Raw genomic sequence first — 14,394 nt, forward strand, 5'->3', positions numbered from 1 at the left:
TTGATGCTGTGTCCATATACAATGAATTTATGCTATATACTATATATACTCACCCCCAAATATATGTATGTAATATACTGTCCCCACATATGAATTTATACTATAAACTGTCACCCAACGGCAGCGTTTACTAGACTGTGCATGGACCAGGGGCAGCATTTACACTAGACTGTGTTTAAACCAGGGTCTGTGATTACACTAACTTTGCATGAACCAAGAACAGTGTTTACAATAGACTGTGTGAGGACCAGAAGCAGTGTTTACACTAGACTTTGCGTGGACCAGGGGCGGTGGACCAGTGTTTACATTACACTTTGTGTGGACCAGGGGCGGTGTTTACATTAGACTGCGTGTGGACCAGGGGCAGTGTTTACACTAGACTTTGCGTGGACCAGGGGCGGTGGACCAGTGTTTACATTAGACTTTGTGTGGACCAGGGGCGGTGTTTACATTAGACTGTGTGTGGACCAGGGGCAGTGTTTACTGTTTGACTGCATGTGGACCAGAGGCGGTGTTTACACTAGATGTTGCACAGAGGTGTTTACAATAGACCTGCATGGGTCAGAGACAGTGTTTACACTAGACTGTGCATGGAACAGTGGCAGCATTTACAGTAGATTGTGCATGGAACAAGGGCGGCATTTACATTTCATTGTGCTTGCATCAGAGGCAATGTTTACACTAGACTGTTCACAGACCAGGGATGGGGTTTACACTAGACTGTGCATGGACCAGGAGCAGCATTTACACTAGACTGTGCACAGACCAGGGTGGTATTTACACTAGACTGTGCACGGACCATGGGCCGCATTTACAATAGACTATGTGGACACAAATATAGTATACATAAAATATATATATATACAGTATATGCATTACATTTAAACTATATTTCTGGTTTAGCAGAACTTGTCTTTGTCTATACAGTAGTATTAACAACTTAGGGACCCAGGGCGTACAGGTACGCCTTTGCTCCCTGGTACTTAAGGACCCAGGGGGTGTACCTGTACGCCCGTGGGAATTTCGGTCCCCATAGTTTTATTTTCTATTTCTGAGGATAAAACATGTGGGTATAAATGATTCCATGGACTAGTTTCTTTCTCTGTTTATTTGCATTGATTAAATAAAAGAAGAACCATTTATTCAGGCAGCTCTGGCAAGGAGAGATAAGATACTGGCTATAAAAGTGACAGGACAGTAACACAAACTTGCTTTCCATTGCCAACAACTTCCAAACGATGCAGAAAATATTTACAAGTACCTTGGTGGCCCAAGGCCTGATTCTTATCTATTATACTAATTAGGTCCTAGACTGAGGTGGACTCAAAACTCATGGGGTCTCTGGCAAAAGAGGATCATGAGGGCCCTGTGTACCCACCCATGTGTAAGCCATACCTATATTGATGCTGTGTCCACATACAATGAATTTATGCTATATACTATATATACTGACCCCCAAATATATGTATGCTATATACTGTCCCCACATATGAATTTATACTATAAACTGTCACCCAACGGCAGCGTTTACTAGACTGTGCATGGACCAGGGGCAGCATTTACACTAGACTGTGTTTAAACCAGGGTCTGTGATTACACTAACTTTGCATGAACCAAGAACAGTGTTTACAATAGACTGTGTGAGGACCAGAAGCAGTGTTTACACTAGACTTTGCGTGGACCAGGGGCGGTGTTTACATTAGACTGTGTGTGGACCAGGGGCAGTGTTTACTGTTTGACTGCATGTGGACCAGAGGCGGTGTTTACACTAGATGTTGCACAGAGGTGTTTACAATAGACCTGCATGGGTCAGGGACAGTGTTTACACTAGACTGTGCATGGAACAGTGGCAGCATTTACAGTAGATTGTGCATGGAACAAGGGCGGCATTTACACTTCATTGTGCTTGCATCAGAGGCGATGTTTACACTAGACTGTTCACAGACCAGGGATGGGGTTTACACTAGACTGTGCATGGACCAGGAGCAGCATTTACACTAGACTGTGCACAGACCAGGGTGGTATTTACACTAGACTGTGCACGGAGCATGGGCGGCATTTACAATAGACTATGTGGACACAAATATAGTATACATAAAATATATATATACAGTATATGCATTACATTTAAACTATATTTCTGGTGTAGCAGAACTTGTCTTTGTCTATACAGTAGTATTAACAACTTAGGGACCCAGGGCGTACAGGTACGCCTTTGCTTCCTGGTACTTAAGGACCCAGGGTGTACCTGTACGCCCGTGGGAATTTCGGTTCCCACCGCGCGCCGGTTGGGGACCGGACCGGGATGCCTGCTGAAATTTTTCAGCAGGCATCCCATGACAATGCCCAGGGGGGTCGTGAGACTGAATTCACACCGGCAGTGTGTGGCGATTCCGGTCATATGGGTCACGTGTGACCCAATGAACCAGAGTTAGATGGTAATCGGCGGTGTAATATACACTGCCAATCACCTCCTGTAGCTAGGGGAAGGTGGCGATCCCATCACCCCCCAGGAGAGCTGCTGTTTGTCGTCCGACCAATAGCAGCTGGCAGAGGAGGGGTTAATGTCCCCTTCTCTCAGCTCTGCTCGCCCACCGAGTTCAGTCAGTGGGCAAGCTGTGAGAAGGAGCCAGGAACCATTCCTCTGTGAAGATCTGTGCCCCTCAGGGTTGAAAAAGTGTCTGTAGTGCAGGGTGAATTTTGTCTGCAGGGACAGGTAGGAGTTAAAAATTAAAAAAAAGTTAAAAAAATGTTATTGACCCCCTAATAGGTCCTCAAGGGTCTGCCGCAGTCTTTTCAGCACGACCCGGGTCCTATTAGGGGTCCAGGGTGCTGCATACACACATATACACACTTTTACCCGAGCCCCCTTCTGGTCAGCCATGGATTCCTGAGTTTGTTGGCAACTCAGGAATCCGGATTGAAACGGCCGTATACACTGAAATAGACTATTTTAGTTACTTTTACAGTGACGACTTTGTCAATCATATGGTGGATCAAACGAACTTGTATGCCCAACAGTTCATTGCCCACCACCCTGATTCGTTTTTGTCTAGGTCCAATGAATGGTACGCCATTGATGCAGCCAAAATGAGGACATTTTGGGGCCTCGTGCTGCATATGGGCCTGGTCAAAAAAAACAGTGTCAGGCAGTACTGGAGCTGGGACGTCCTCTACCAGACCCCGCTTTACGGTATGGTCATGACATGGAAGCGGTTCGATGCCATTGGGAAATGTCTCCATTACACTGATAATGCAGCATGTTCCCAACCCCCCAAATTTTTGAAGGCCTACGTATCGCTCAGGTAGCTCTTGGTAGATGAGTCTCTTATCAGTTTTAAGGGGAAACTCATCTTCCACCAGTATATTCCCTCGAGCGGGCACGGTATGGCGTGAAACTCTACACACTTTGTGAGAGTACCTCCGGGTACACTTACAAGTTTAGAGTATATGAGCATCAAGATTCCCGTATTGAACCCCCAGAATGTCCCCCCACTCTGGGTGTTAGCTGGAAAATCGTTTGAGACCTTGTGCACCCATTGCTGGATAAGGGTTACCACTTTTACGTGGACAACTTTTATACCAGCATCCCTCTGTTCACATCCCTTGCCGTCAGATCCACGTCCGCTTGTGGGACCATGCGGAAGAACCAGAGAGGCCTCCCTCTAAATTTTGTTAAGACACCTATGCCCAAGGGTGAGTCCCTTGCCCTTACCCATGAAAACCTGTTCCCAGTCAGGTATAAGGATAAGAGGGATGTCCTTATGCTGACCACAAGTCATGGTAACAGCAGCTCACCTGTCCCTGTGCGAGGTACCACAACAACGGTCCTCAAGCCTGATTGTATTCTGGGCCACAATCAGTATATGGGGGGGAGTTGATCTCTCTGATCAAATCCTCAAGCCATATAATGCATTGCGCAAAATGTTACCACTTGTGAAAATGAAAAATTTGGGTTAACCCCAGCATTTTAGTTTAAAAAAATCAAATTTTTCCTTTTCACATCCCACTTTAATTAACATTTATCAAACACCTGTGGGATGTACCACTTGTTACGTGCCTTGAGGGGTGTAGTTTCCAAAATAGTATGCCATGTGTTTTTTTTTTTTGCTGTTCTGACACCCTAGGGGCTTCCTAAATGCGACATGCCCCCCTTCAGCAAAATTTGCAAATGTGACTCCTTCTCTTCTGAGCATTGTAGTGCGCCATACTCAGAAGATATGGGGTTACACATTTTTGGGGGGCATTTTCTCCTATTACCCCTTGTAAAAATGTTACATTTGGGGAAAAAAACTGCATTTTAGTAAAAAAAAAAAAAAAAAAAAATTCATTTACACATCCAAAGTCGTCAAACACCTGTGGGGTGTTAAGGCTCACTGTACCCCTTGTTACGTTCCTTGAGGGGTGCAGTTTCCAAAATATTATGCCATGTGTTTTTTTTTGCTGTTGTGGCACCCTAGGGGCTTCCTAAATGTGACATGCCCCCCAAAAACCATTTCAGGAAAATTTGCTTTCCAAAAGCCAAATGTGACTTCTGAGCATTGTAGTGTGCCCACTGTGCACTTGACGTTCACACATGGGGTATTTCCATACACTGAAGAGATGGGGTTCCAAATTGTGGGGGGCATTTTCTCCTATTACCCCTTGCAAAAATTTAAAATTTGGGGGAAAACCAGCATTTTAGTGAAAGAAATAATAATTTACACATCCAATTTTAAAGAAAAGTCGTCAAACACCTGTGGGGTGTTAGGGCTCACTGTACCCCTTGTTACGTTCCTTGAGGGGTGTAGTTTCCAAATTAGTATGCCATGTGTTTTTTGGTTTTTCTGCTGTTCTGGCACCATAGGGGCTTCCTAAATGTGACATGCCCCCCAAAAACCATTTCAGAAAAACTCAATCTCCAAAATCCATTTCTCGCTCCTTCCCTTCTGAGCCTTGTAGTGCACCCACAGAGACATACACATATGAGGTATTTCCTTACTTGAGAGAAATTGGGTTACAAATTTTAGGAAGATTTATCTCCTTTTACCCCTTGTAAAAATTCAAAAACTGGGTCTACAAGAACATGCCAGTGTAAAAAATGAAGATTTTGAATTTTCTCCTTTACTTTCCTGTGGAACACCTAAAGGGTGAACAAACTTTTTGAATGTCATTTTGAATACTTTGAGGGGTGCAGTTTTTAAAATTGGGTAATTTATGGGGTATTTCTAATATGAAGGGCCTTCAAATCCATTTCAAATCTGAACTGGTCCCTGAAAAGTTTAGATTTTGAAAATTTTGTGAAAAATTGGAAAATTGCTCCTGAATTTTGAAGCCCTCTGATGTCTTCCAAAAGTAAAAACATGTCAACTTTATGATGCAAACATAAAGTAGACATAATGTATATGTGACTCAATATATAATTTATTTGGAATATCCATTTTCCTTATAAGTTCAAAGTGAAAAAAATGCTAAATTTTCTATTTTTTTTTTATGTTTTGCCATTTTTCACCAAGAAATTATGCAAGTACTGATGGAAATTTACCACTAACATAAAGTAGAATATGTCACGAAAAAAACTCTCAGAATCAGAATGAAAGGTAGAAGCATCCCAGAGTTATTAATGCTTAATGCAGTGGTCAAATGTGCAAAAAATGCCTGGGTCCTTAAAGGGGTATTCCAGGAATTTATTTTTAGTTGACTATGCTACAGGGGCTGTACATTTAGTGTAGTTCATAATATAGTGTCTGTACTTGTGTGTGACGGTTATCTCGCAATTCTTCTGTAATTTTCACTCCAATATTTATTTTTACCAGTAAACAAAATGACTGTTGTCTCAGATTTTTCCCAGTTGCAATGCGGCCGAGACCTGACTAACTAGTCAGCTGATGACAAGGAGCCTGTCTGCTTCAATGGGTGGAGGGATCAATCTGCAACTAATGCAACAGCTGTAAGCACCCTGATTGAAAACCACACTGATTTGAATGGATGCAGCTCATTTATGTTTCAATGGGTGGGGTGCCTGATGTGTGGGAGGGAGGAAGATGGAATTGTGGGATTTGTAGTCAAAAAAAGAAAAGTCAAACAGGAAATACTAGTTCACAGCTAGCCACAGTGTTATGGTAATCTCTCAACATAGGCATTTAGCCCCAAGACAAGCGCAGATCCTTCCTAAGCATGTCCATTACTGTCTGCCAGGTACGTACTAAAATCATCTTATGCTGGATAACCCCTTTTAGGTTAAAATGGGCTGGGTCCTTAAGGGGTTAAAGTACATAACAACTATGTCCTATACTGTAGCCCCTTAAGACAAAGGTAGAATAAATTGGTTACCCCACACAGGAGGCAACTTCACTCTTGTTTGAATGAAGAAGAAGCCAGGATTATGTGCTGCTCGATGTGACATGCTCATGGGAAGTAAGGGACATAAAGCACACTCTTGCCCGGACCTTTAGGCAGTGCCTGAATGCCCGACCTGTTAGTCAGCCCCTGGTCCTAGATTCTTGGGGTGCAACATTCCCTTGCATCCATTCAGTTTTTGCTACGTAAGACGGCCATTACTTGGGCTGAGAAGCCACCTAATATTTCCCCAGGTTTTACACTCAAGGTGTCTATCGTTTTCAAAGCATAGAGCTCCTGGTGTCCTAGCCTGTTCTATTTTTGTTTTCAGTTCACATCTATCATTATGAAAATTTGCTAAACAAAATTATATTGTGTTGCTTTGTCAACTACAATTTTTTTTCTTTTGTATCAAATTGTCTACCTTTCCTTTCTACAGGGTGGTATGAGTATACTACTGATTTAAAACAGTGCAATTAGTAGAAATGTTTTAAGACACGCCCAGAAGTGTAACCTGAAGCCTGTATGTGTATTGTTCAGTGATACTGTAAGGGTACGTCCACACGTACAGGGTCTACTGTATATTTTTGCTGCACATTTTGTGCTGCTGATTTTACTACACATTAATTTCAATGGATAGCAAAATCAGCTGCAGAAAATATGCAGCAGATCCTGTACGTGTGAATGTACCCTTAACAGGTTTTTTGTTTTTTTTTTTGTACCCTTTTTTAAACAAATTGTTTATAATTTTTTTTCTGTATAATTCTTAGGTTAAGGACAGGATTGAAGAACCATACAAACATAAAAAATCATCTGTATTTTCATCAGGAACAGAAAGACTGACTACCCAAATAACTGCAAAGGTAGAGTATTTATGTGCTGCCATTTACTTACATTATTTACTTTACATTTAAGCTGAATAATTATTTATTAATTTTTTTCAGTTTTTTTTTTTTAGTCTTTTAGTTTCTATAATGTACAGTCATGGCCATAAATGTTAGCACCCCTGAAAATTTTCAAGAAAATTATGTATTTCTCAGAGAAAAGGATTGCGATAACACATGTTTTGCTATACACATGTTTATTCCCTTTGTGTGTATTGGAACTAAACCAAAAAAAGGGAGGAAAAAAGCAAATTGGACATAATATCACACCAAACTCCAAAAATGGTTGTACACCCTTTGGAAAAAATAACTGAAATCAGTCGCTTCTTATAACCATCAATAATCTTCTTACACCTCTCAGCCGGAATGTTGGGCCACTCTTCCTTTGCAAACTGCTCCAGGTCTCTCTTATTGGAAAGGCGCGTTTTCCCAACAGCAATTTTAAGATCTCTCCACAGGTGTTCAATGGGATTTAGATCTGGACTCATTGCTGCCACTTCAGAACTCTCCAACGCTTTTTTGACATTCATTTCTGGGTGTTTTTTGACGTATGTTTGGGGTCATTGGGGGACATGTATCATTATTTGGGTATGGTAGAAGCATTTTACCCCTTTTCCCGAATTCTAAATTATGTGCAGAAGCGCTAAATTTATCAATCAAGTGCAATGAGCTTCATAAATTGCGGGTAAATATAGTAATCTCCTAAATCCACTTTTTGGAAAATAGAATCAATGATTTAGAGCATCTTGCTACGTTAAGTCCAAGATGGCTTATATTTGCGCAAAAAAAACAGCTCTTGCGGCAAAATTTTTGGTGTAAAAAAAAAGTACGCAGTTAATAAATCCATGTGTACTATAGATGTCACTCCAAGGTACCCCGATTCAGCCACATCTGGAGGACATGCTCTACCAAAACGTGCGCAAAAAAAGGGCTTGCGCAAAATTTTGCGCAAAAAAATACACACAAAACAGGGGTAAAATCTTTGATACATGTCCCCTATTGTCCTGCTGGAAGATCCAAGATCTCAGACGCAAACCCAGCTTTCTGACACTGGGCTGTACAGTGCGACCTAAAATACGTTGGTAATCCTCAGATTTCATGATGCCTTGCACACATTCAAGGCACCCAGTGCCAGAGGCAAGACAACCCCAAAACATCATTGGACCTCCACCATATTTCACTGTAGGTACTGTGTTCTTTTCTTTGTAGGCCTCATTACATTTTCGGTAAACAGTAGAATTATGTGCTTTACCAAAAAGCTCTATCTTGGTCTCATCTGTCCCCAAGACGTTTTCCCAGAAGTATTTTGTCTTACTCAAGTTCATTTTGGCAAAATGTAGTCTTGCTTTTTTTATGTCTCTGTGTAAGCAGTGGGATCTTCCTGGGTCTCAAGCGTTTAATTTCATTTAAATGTCGATGGATAGTTCGCGCTGACACTGATGCTCCCTGAGCCTGCAGGACAGCTTTAATATCTTTGAAACTGGTTTGGGGCTGCTTATGCACCATCCGGACTATCCTGCGTTGACACCTTTCATCAATTTTTCTCTTCGATCCACCCCCAGGGAGATTAGCTACAGTGCCATGGGTTGCAAACTTCTTGATAATGTTGCGCACTGTGGAAAAAGGCAAATTTAGATCTCTGGAGATGGACTAGTAACATTGAGATTGTTGATATTTTTCCACAATTTTGGTTCTCAAGTCCTTAGACAGTTCTCTTCTCCTCTTTCTGTTGTCCATGCTTAGTGTGGCAAACAGAGAAAACAGCTGGATGGAGTGCAGCCTGGCAGGGTTGACCTCTGAACCAGGGAGGAAAATCCGACTATTGGCTTAATTAGCGCACTCCCGGAGACTTCAGGGTTGAAAGTAAATGCTGTCTTTATTGGTCAAGAAAGGTAGAATACAGTAGGACAACGCGTTTCAAAGTTTACACCTTCTTCTTCAGGTCCAGTTGACAGGTTCAGGTCTGGTGTGGCAAACACAGACTTACAATGCAAAGACCAAGTGAACTTCTCTCCTTTTTATCTGCTTTCAGGTGTGATTTTTATATTGCCCACACTTGTTACTCTCCCCAGGTGAGTTTAATGGAGCATCACATACTTAAAACAATCTTATTTTTCACAATTTTTAAAGGGTGCCAATAATTTTGTCCAGACCTTTTTTGGAGTTTGTTGTGACATTATGTACGATTTGCTTTTTTTCCTCCCTTTTTTGGTTTAGTTCCAATACACAAGAAGAGAATAAATATGTGTATAGCAAAACAAAACTGCAATCCTTTTCTCTGAGAAATACTTCATTTTCTTGAAAAATTTCAGGGGTGCCAACATTTACGGCCATGACTGTATTTTAAGTCTACTATACATTACACATAGTGAAGGGTCTTTCTGTACAGGAAACTCTATTCTCTCCATACATTATGTATTTTTTTTTTAATCTTACAAAGGATATTTTGTGTTACAAGGTTTTCACATTGTTACTAGTACAAAAGCATGCAGTGAAGGGAAAAAAAAATGTTATCCCCTCTAGTTTTGTATGTTTATCCACTGACAAAAAATGATTAATCTATAATTTTAATGATGGGTTTGTAAACAGTAAGCAACGGAATAACAGCACAAACAGAAAAACACATTTCAAATAAGCTATGAATTGATTTGCATTTTACTCAGTAAAATAAGTATTTAGATCCTCTATCAATCATGAATCATTCAGAGGTTCCTTTGCAATTTTCAGATGGACCTCTACATATGCTTTCTTGAGCAGGGGGACCTTGCGGGCACTGCAGGATTTCAGTCCTTTGGTCTCCTACCTACTAAAGGGCCCTTTTTTGAGACCATTATACGGAGGGTTAAATTCCTTTGAATTTCCTATAGATCACCTAGGTGATCCAATAATACCCTAAATTTACCATATACCATGAAATCGACTTATCTTCATTGTTTAACACCCAAAATTTGTGATTTGAAATTAGTGGTCTTGTTCTCCTTCTGGTAGCTTTATTCTCATTTAGGTGCACTATTTGTGCTACACCTTGCTGAAGTAGAAAAATGTGGCTGCAGTCCACATACTACTTTTGTTTATTGGGGGATAGACCACTCATTAAAACCTTAACACCATGCCCTACTCAACATGTTTCACCACTAGACTTGGCTTTGTCAAGAGATTCTGGACATATGGTGGAATGGCCTTTGTCCGTGATATCACAGCACTTCCTTTTCCCATAAACTATCCTATCAAAGACCTTCTTACACTGTATTCCAATGGGATTCCCTATTCCTTTGACTGATCAGGGCTTCCACAAATCAGATCACGTCTTTTCCAAGCAATCCTTTGCCTCCAAAAAGCTGTACTTACCATTGGCTTGCTTTTCGGTAACGCATCTGCGCATCGGGACCTGCGTGATGTCTTTGTTTATCTCCAATGCGCTACATTCGCCCTGGCCGGAAGTTACGTGATGCGCTAGTTATAGATGCGCAGGAATTTAGAATCTCGAGCGCTCATGCTGCGCACAACTACATGCGTGGACTGTTGGTTTCTGTTCAGCTCTTTTTTACTTCTCTACTTTACTAGTTCTGTTCTTGTTCTTCCTCACTATTTTTAACTGCTTCTTTTATATATATCTTTTATCATTTTCTGATTGTTGTTTCTATATTAATTCCTTTGTTGGTATTGATTCAATAATTTTTATTTTGCTTTGTTATAATTAGGTCATATTTTTGATATTACTGATGTCAGGATTGATTTTTATTTTTGGCCACTATCCCATTTATGCGGCTCGGTGACTTGTTTTAAGTTTTACCTTGTATGATTGTCTGATCCTTGGATTCTTAAATAAAATGAGAAAATGTAATTCCTTCATTAAGTTCTAATGGACTCCAACTTTTCAAACGATATATCCATTTTGCTTCCTCGCACATCAATTTTTTGTCCAAATTGCCCCCTCTGGGACCAAATTTTGGTTTTGAGAAACCCCAAAATTGCAAAACAGTTGCATCACGTCCATGTTTAAGGGCAATATGTATTGCTAGAGGGGTGTCTCCTCTTGTGTTTATTACACTAAGATGCTGCAACATCCTCCTCCTTAGTTGTTGGATAGTCTTCCCTACGTATATTACGGGACAAATGCCCTGTGCTATATAGATGACACCACTTGTTTGGCAATTAATGAAGTCCCTTATAACATACTTTCGTCCATCTTGGGGATTTACAAGATAACGTTTGTTGGGCATAAATTTACAGAATATGCATGTGTCCACAGGACGTTTGGCATTTGCCAGAGAACACCAAGATTGGCAAAAGTTGCCATTGGTGCCCTGTGCTCTTCACAGATGAAAGCAGGTTCACACTGAGCACATGTGCAGATGTGACATAGTCTGGAGATGCCATGGAGAACGTTCTGCTGCCTGCAACATCCTCCAGCATGACCAGTTTGGCGGTGGGTCAGTAATGATGTGGGGTGGCATTTCTTTGGGGGCTGCACAGCCCTTCATGTGCTTGCCAGAGGTAGCCTGACTGCCATTAGGTACCGAGAAGAGATCCTCAGACCCCTTGTGAGACCATATGTTAGCCCTGGGTTCCTCCTAATGCAAGACAATGCTACACCTCATGTGGCTGGAGTGTGTCAGCAGTTCCTGCAAGAGGAAGGCAATAATGCTATGACTGGCCCACCCGTTCCCCAGACCTGAATCCGATTGAGCACATCTGGGACATCAGGTCTTCCTCCATCCACCAATGCCATGTTGCATCACAGGCTGTCCAGGAGTTGGCAGATGCTTTAGTCCAGGTCTGGGAGGACATCCCTCAGGAGACCTTCCGCCACCCCATCAGGACCTCCAGGCATTGTAGGGAGGTCATATGAGCACGTGGAGGCCACACACACTACTGAGCCTCATTTTAACTTGTTTTAAGGACATTACATCAAAGTTGGATCAGCCTGTAGTGTGGTTTTCTATTTTGATTTTGAGTGTGAATCCATATCCAGACCCCCATAGGTTTATAAATTTGATTTCCATTGATAATTTATGTATGATTTTGTTGTCTGCACATTCAACTATGTAAAGACAAAAGTATTTCATACAATTAGTTCATTCACTCAGATCTAGGATGTGTTATCTTAGTCTTCCCTTTATTTTTTTGAGCAGTGTATATGCGATCAGAAGAATTCTGGTAAAATTCCACTAGAGGCACTAGTTCAAAAGTAAAAAAAAATAAGTTTAATAAAATAACGTAATAAAATCCCTCCCACACAACTTCCCCACAAAAAAAAAAAAGTGTAAATTCCCTATATAAAATTAATTTTAGTGTAAACATTTAAATCCTTTTAAAAAGTATGATAAAAATGAAAAAGAGTGGGAGCTTTACATAAAACATAACAACCTAGCCGAGGATATTGTGTTGCACATAACCCGATGTGCCAAAAGTATGAAGGAAAAGCAATTGGAGTAAAAACAGTCTTTCTAGGCTAGGGTATACGTTAGTGAAAATAGAGAGAGAGAGAGAGAGAGAGAGGGAAAAAAAAAAAAAAATATATATATATATATATATATATATATAGAAATCCAAGGAAAGAAGGCAAAAAGCGGCACTCCAGCGTTTAAAAGTGAAAAAACTGTGCTTTTTATTCACCCATCACATCTGCAACGTTTCAACCATCTCAATGGGGTCTTTTTCATGCTTTTTCATGCGCCGTGATCTGAAGTTTTTTAGCGGTACTAATTATGTATTGATCGGACTTATTGATCGCTTTTTATTCATTTATTATTTATTATTCATTTGTTATTTTATATAAAAAGTTACCAAAAATACTATTTTGCTATTTTGGACTTTGGAATTTTTTGGCATGTACGCCATTGACCGTGCGGTTTAATTAACAATATATTTTTATAATTCGGACACGGCGATACCACATATGTTTATTTTTATTTTTAGTTACACAGTTATTTTTTAAATGGGAAAAGGGGGGTGATTTAATCTTTTATTAGCGAAGGGGTTAAATGATCTTTATTAACTTTTTTTTTTCACTTTTTTCTCTGCACACACTGATCTTTTACATTGATCTTTGTTATCCCATAGGATAACATAGATCAATGATTCTGCTGCTTGACTGCTCATGTCTGGATCTCAGGCACTGAGCAGTCATTTGGCGATCGGACACCAGGAGGCAGGTAGGGGGACCCTCCTCGTGTCCTACAGCTGTTCGGGATGCCGCAATTTCGCGATCCCGAACAGCCCCCTGAGCTAACCGGCAGCAGTGTAATCTCACTTTAGACTTGGCGATCAACTTTGAATGCCGCGTCTAAAGGGCTAATAGCATGTGGTACGTGCCGTGCGCTATAGAAAGGGCGTTATGGAAAGGGAGTGGGCTCAGGGCGTACAGGTACGCCCTGGGTTCTTAAGTGGTTAAGCCAGTACATGTCCGGATCCGTCTGAAGTTGGCCAGAGAGCATTTGGATGATGCAGAAGAGGAATGGGAGAATGTCATATGGTCAGATGAAACCAAAGTAGAACTTTTTGGTAAAAACTCAACTCGTTGTGTTTGGAGGAGAAAAAATGCTGAGTTGCATCCAAACAACACCATACCTACTGTAAAGCATGGGGGTGGAAATATCATGCTTTGGGGCATGCTTTGATCTGTGTAAAGGAAAGAATGAATGGGGCCATGTATCGTGAGATTTTGAGTGAAAACCATCTGCAAGGACATTGACGATGAAACGTGGCTGGGTCTTTCAGAATGACAATGATCCCAAACACACAGCCCCAGGCAATGAAGGAATGGCTTTGTAAGAAGCATTTCAAGGTCCTGGAGTGGCCTAGCCAGTCTTCAGATCAACCCCATAGAAAACCTTTGGAGGGAGTTGAAAGTCTGTGTTGCCCAGCAACATCCCCAAAACATCATTGCTCTAGAGGAGATTTGCATAGAGGAATAGACCAAAATACCAGCAACAGTATGTGAAAACCTTGTGAAGACTTACAGAAAATGTTTGACCTCTGTCATTGCCAGCAAAGGGTATATAACAAAGTGTTGACATGAACTTTTGTTATTGACCAGATACATATTTTCCACCATAATTAGCAAATAAATTATTTAAATGTGATTTTATGGATTTTTTTTTTCTTATTATGTCTCTCCCAGTTGAGGTATACCTATGATGAAAATTACAGGCCTCTCTCATCTTTTTAGGTGGGAGAACTTGCACAA

The 14,394-nt window shown here is 40.9% G+C and overlaps 1 protein-coding gene across 7 annotated transcripts in view; it reads left to right on the plus strand.

The window, feature by feature from the left end:
- Nucleotides 1-14,394, plus strand: part of STPG2 (sperm tail PG-rich repeat containing 2) — a 677,454-nt gene that overhangs the window by 210,995 nt on the left and 452,065 nt on the right. For all 7 annotated transcript variants that reach the window (XR_008891455.1, XM_056567193.1, XM_056567176.1 and 4 more), the window contains exon 11: nt 7,089-7,181. Coding sequence is in view for 6 of the 7 variants with exons in the window: in XM_056567193.1 (XP_056423168.1) it covers nt 7,089-7,181 (93 nt within the window). In the remaining variant the exon portion in view is untranslated. The remainder of the gene's footprint in view (nt 1-7,088; nt 7,182-14,394) is intronic.

This window comes from Hyla sarda, chromosome 1 (genome assembly GCF_029499605.1).
Source record: "Hyla sarda isolate aHylSar1 chromosome 1, aHylSar1.hap1, whole genome shotgun sequence".
Taxonomy (NCBI): Eukaryota; Metazoa; Chordata; class Amphibia; order Anura; family Hylidae; genus Hyla; species Hyla sarda.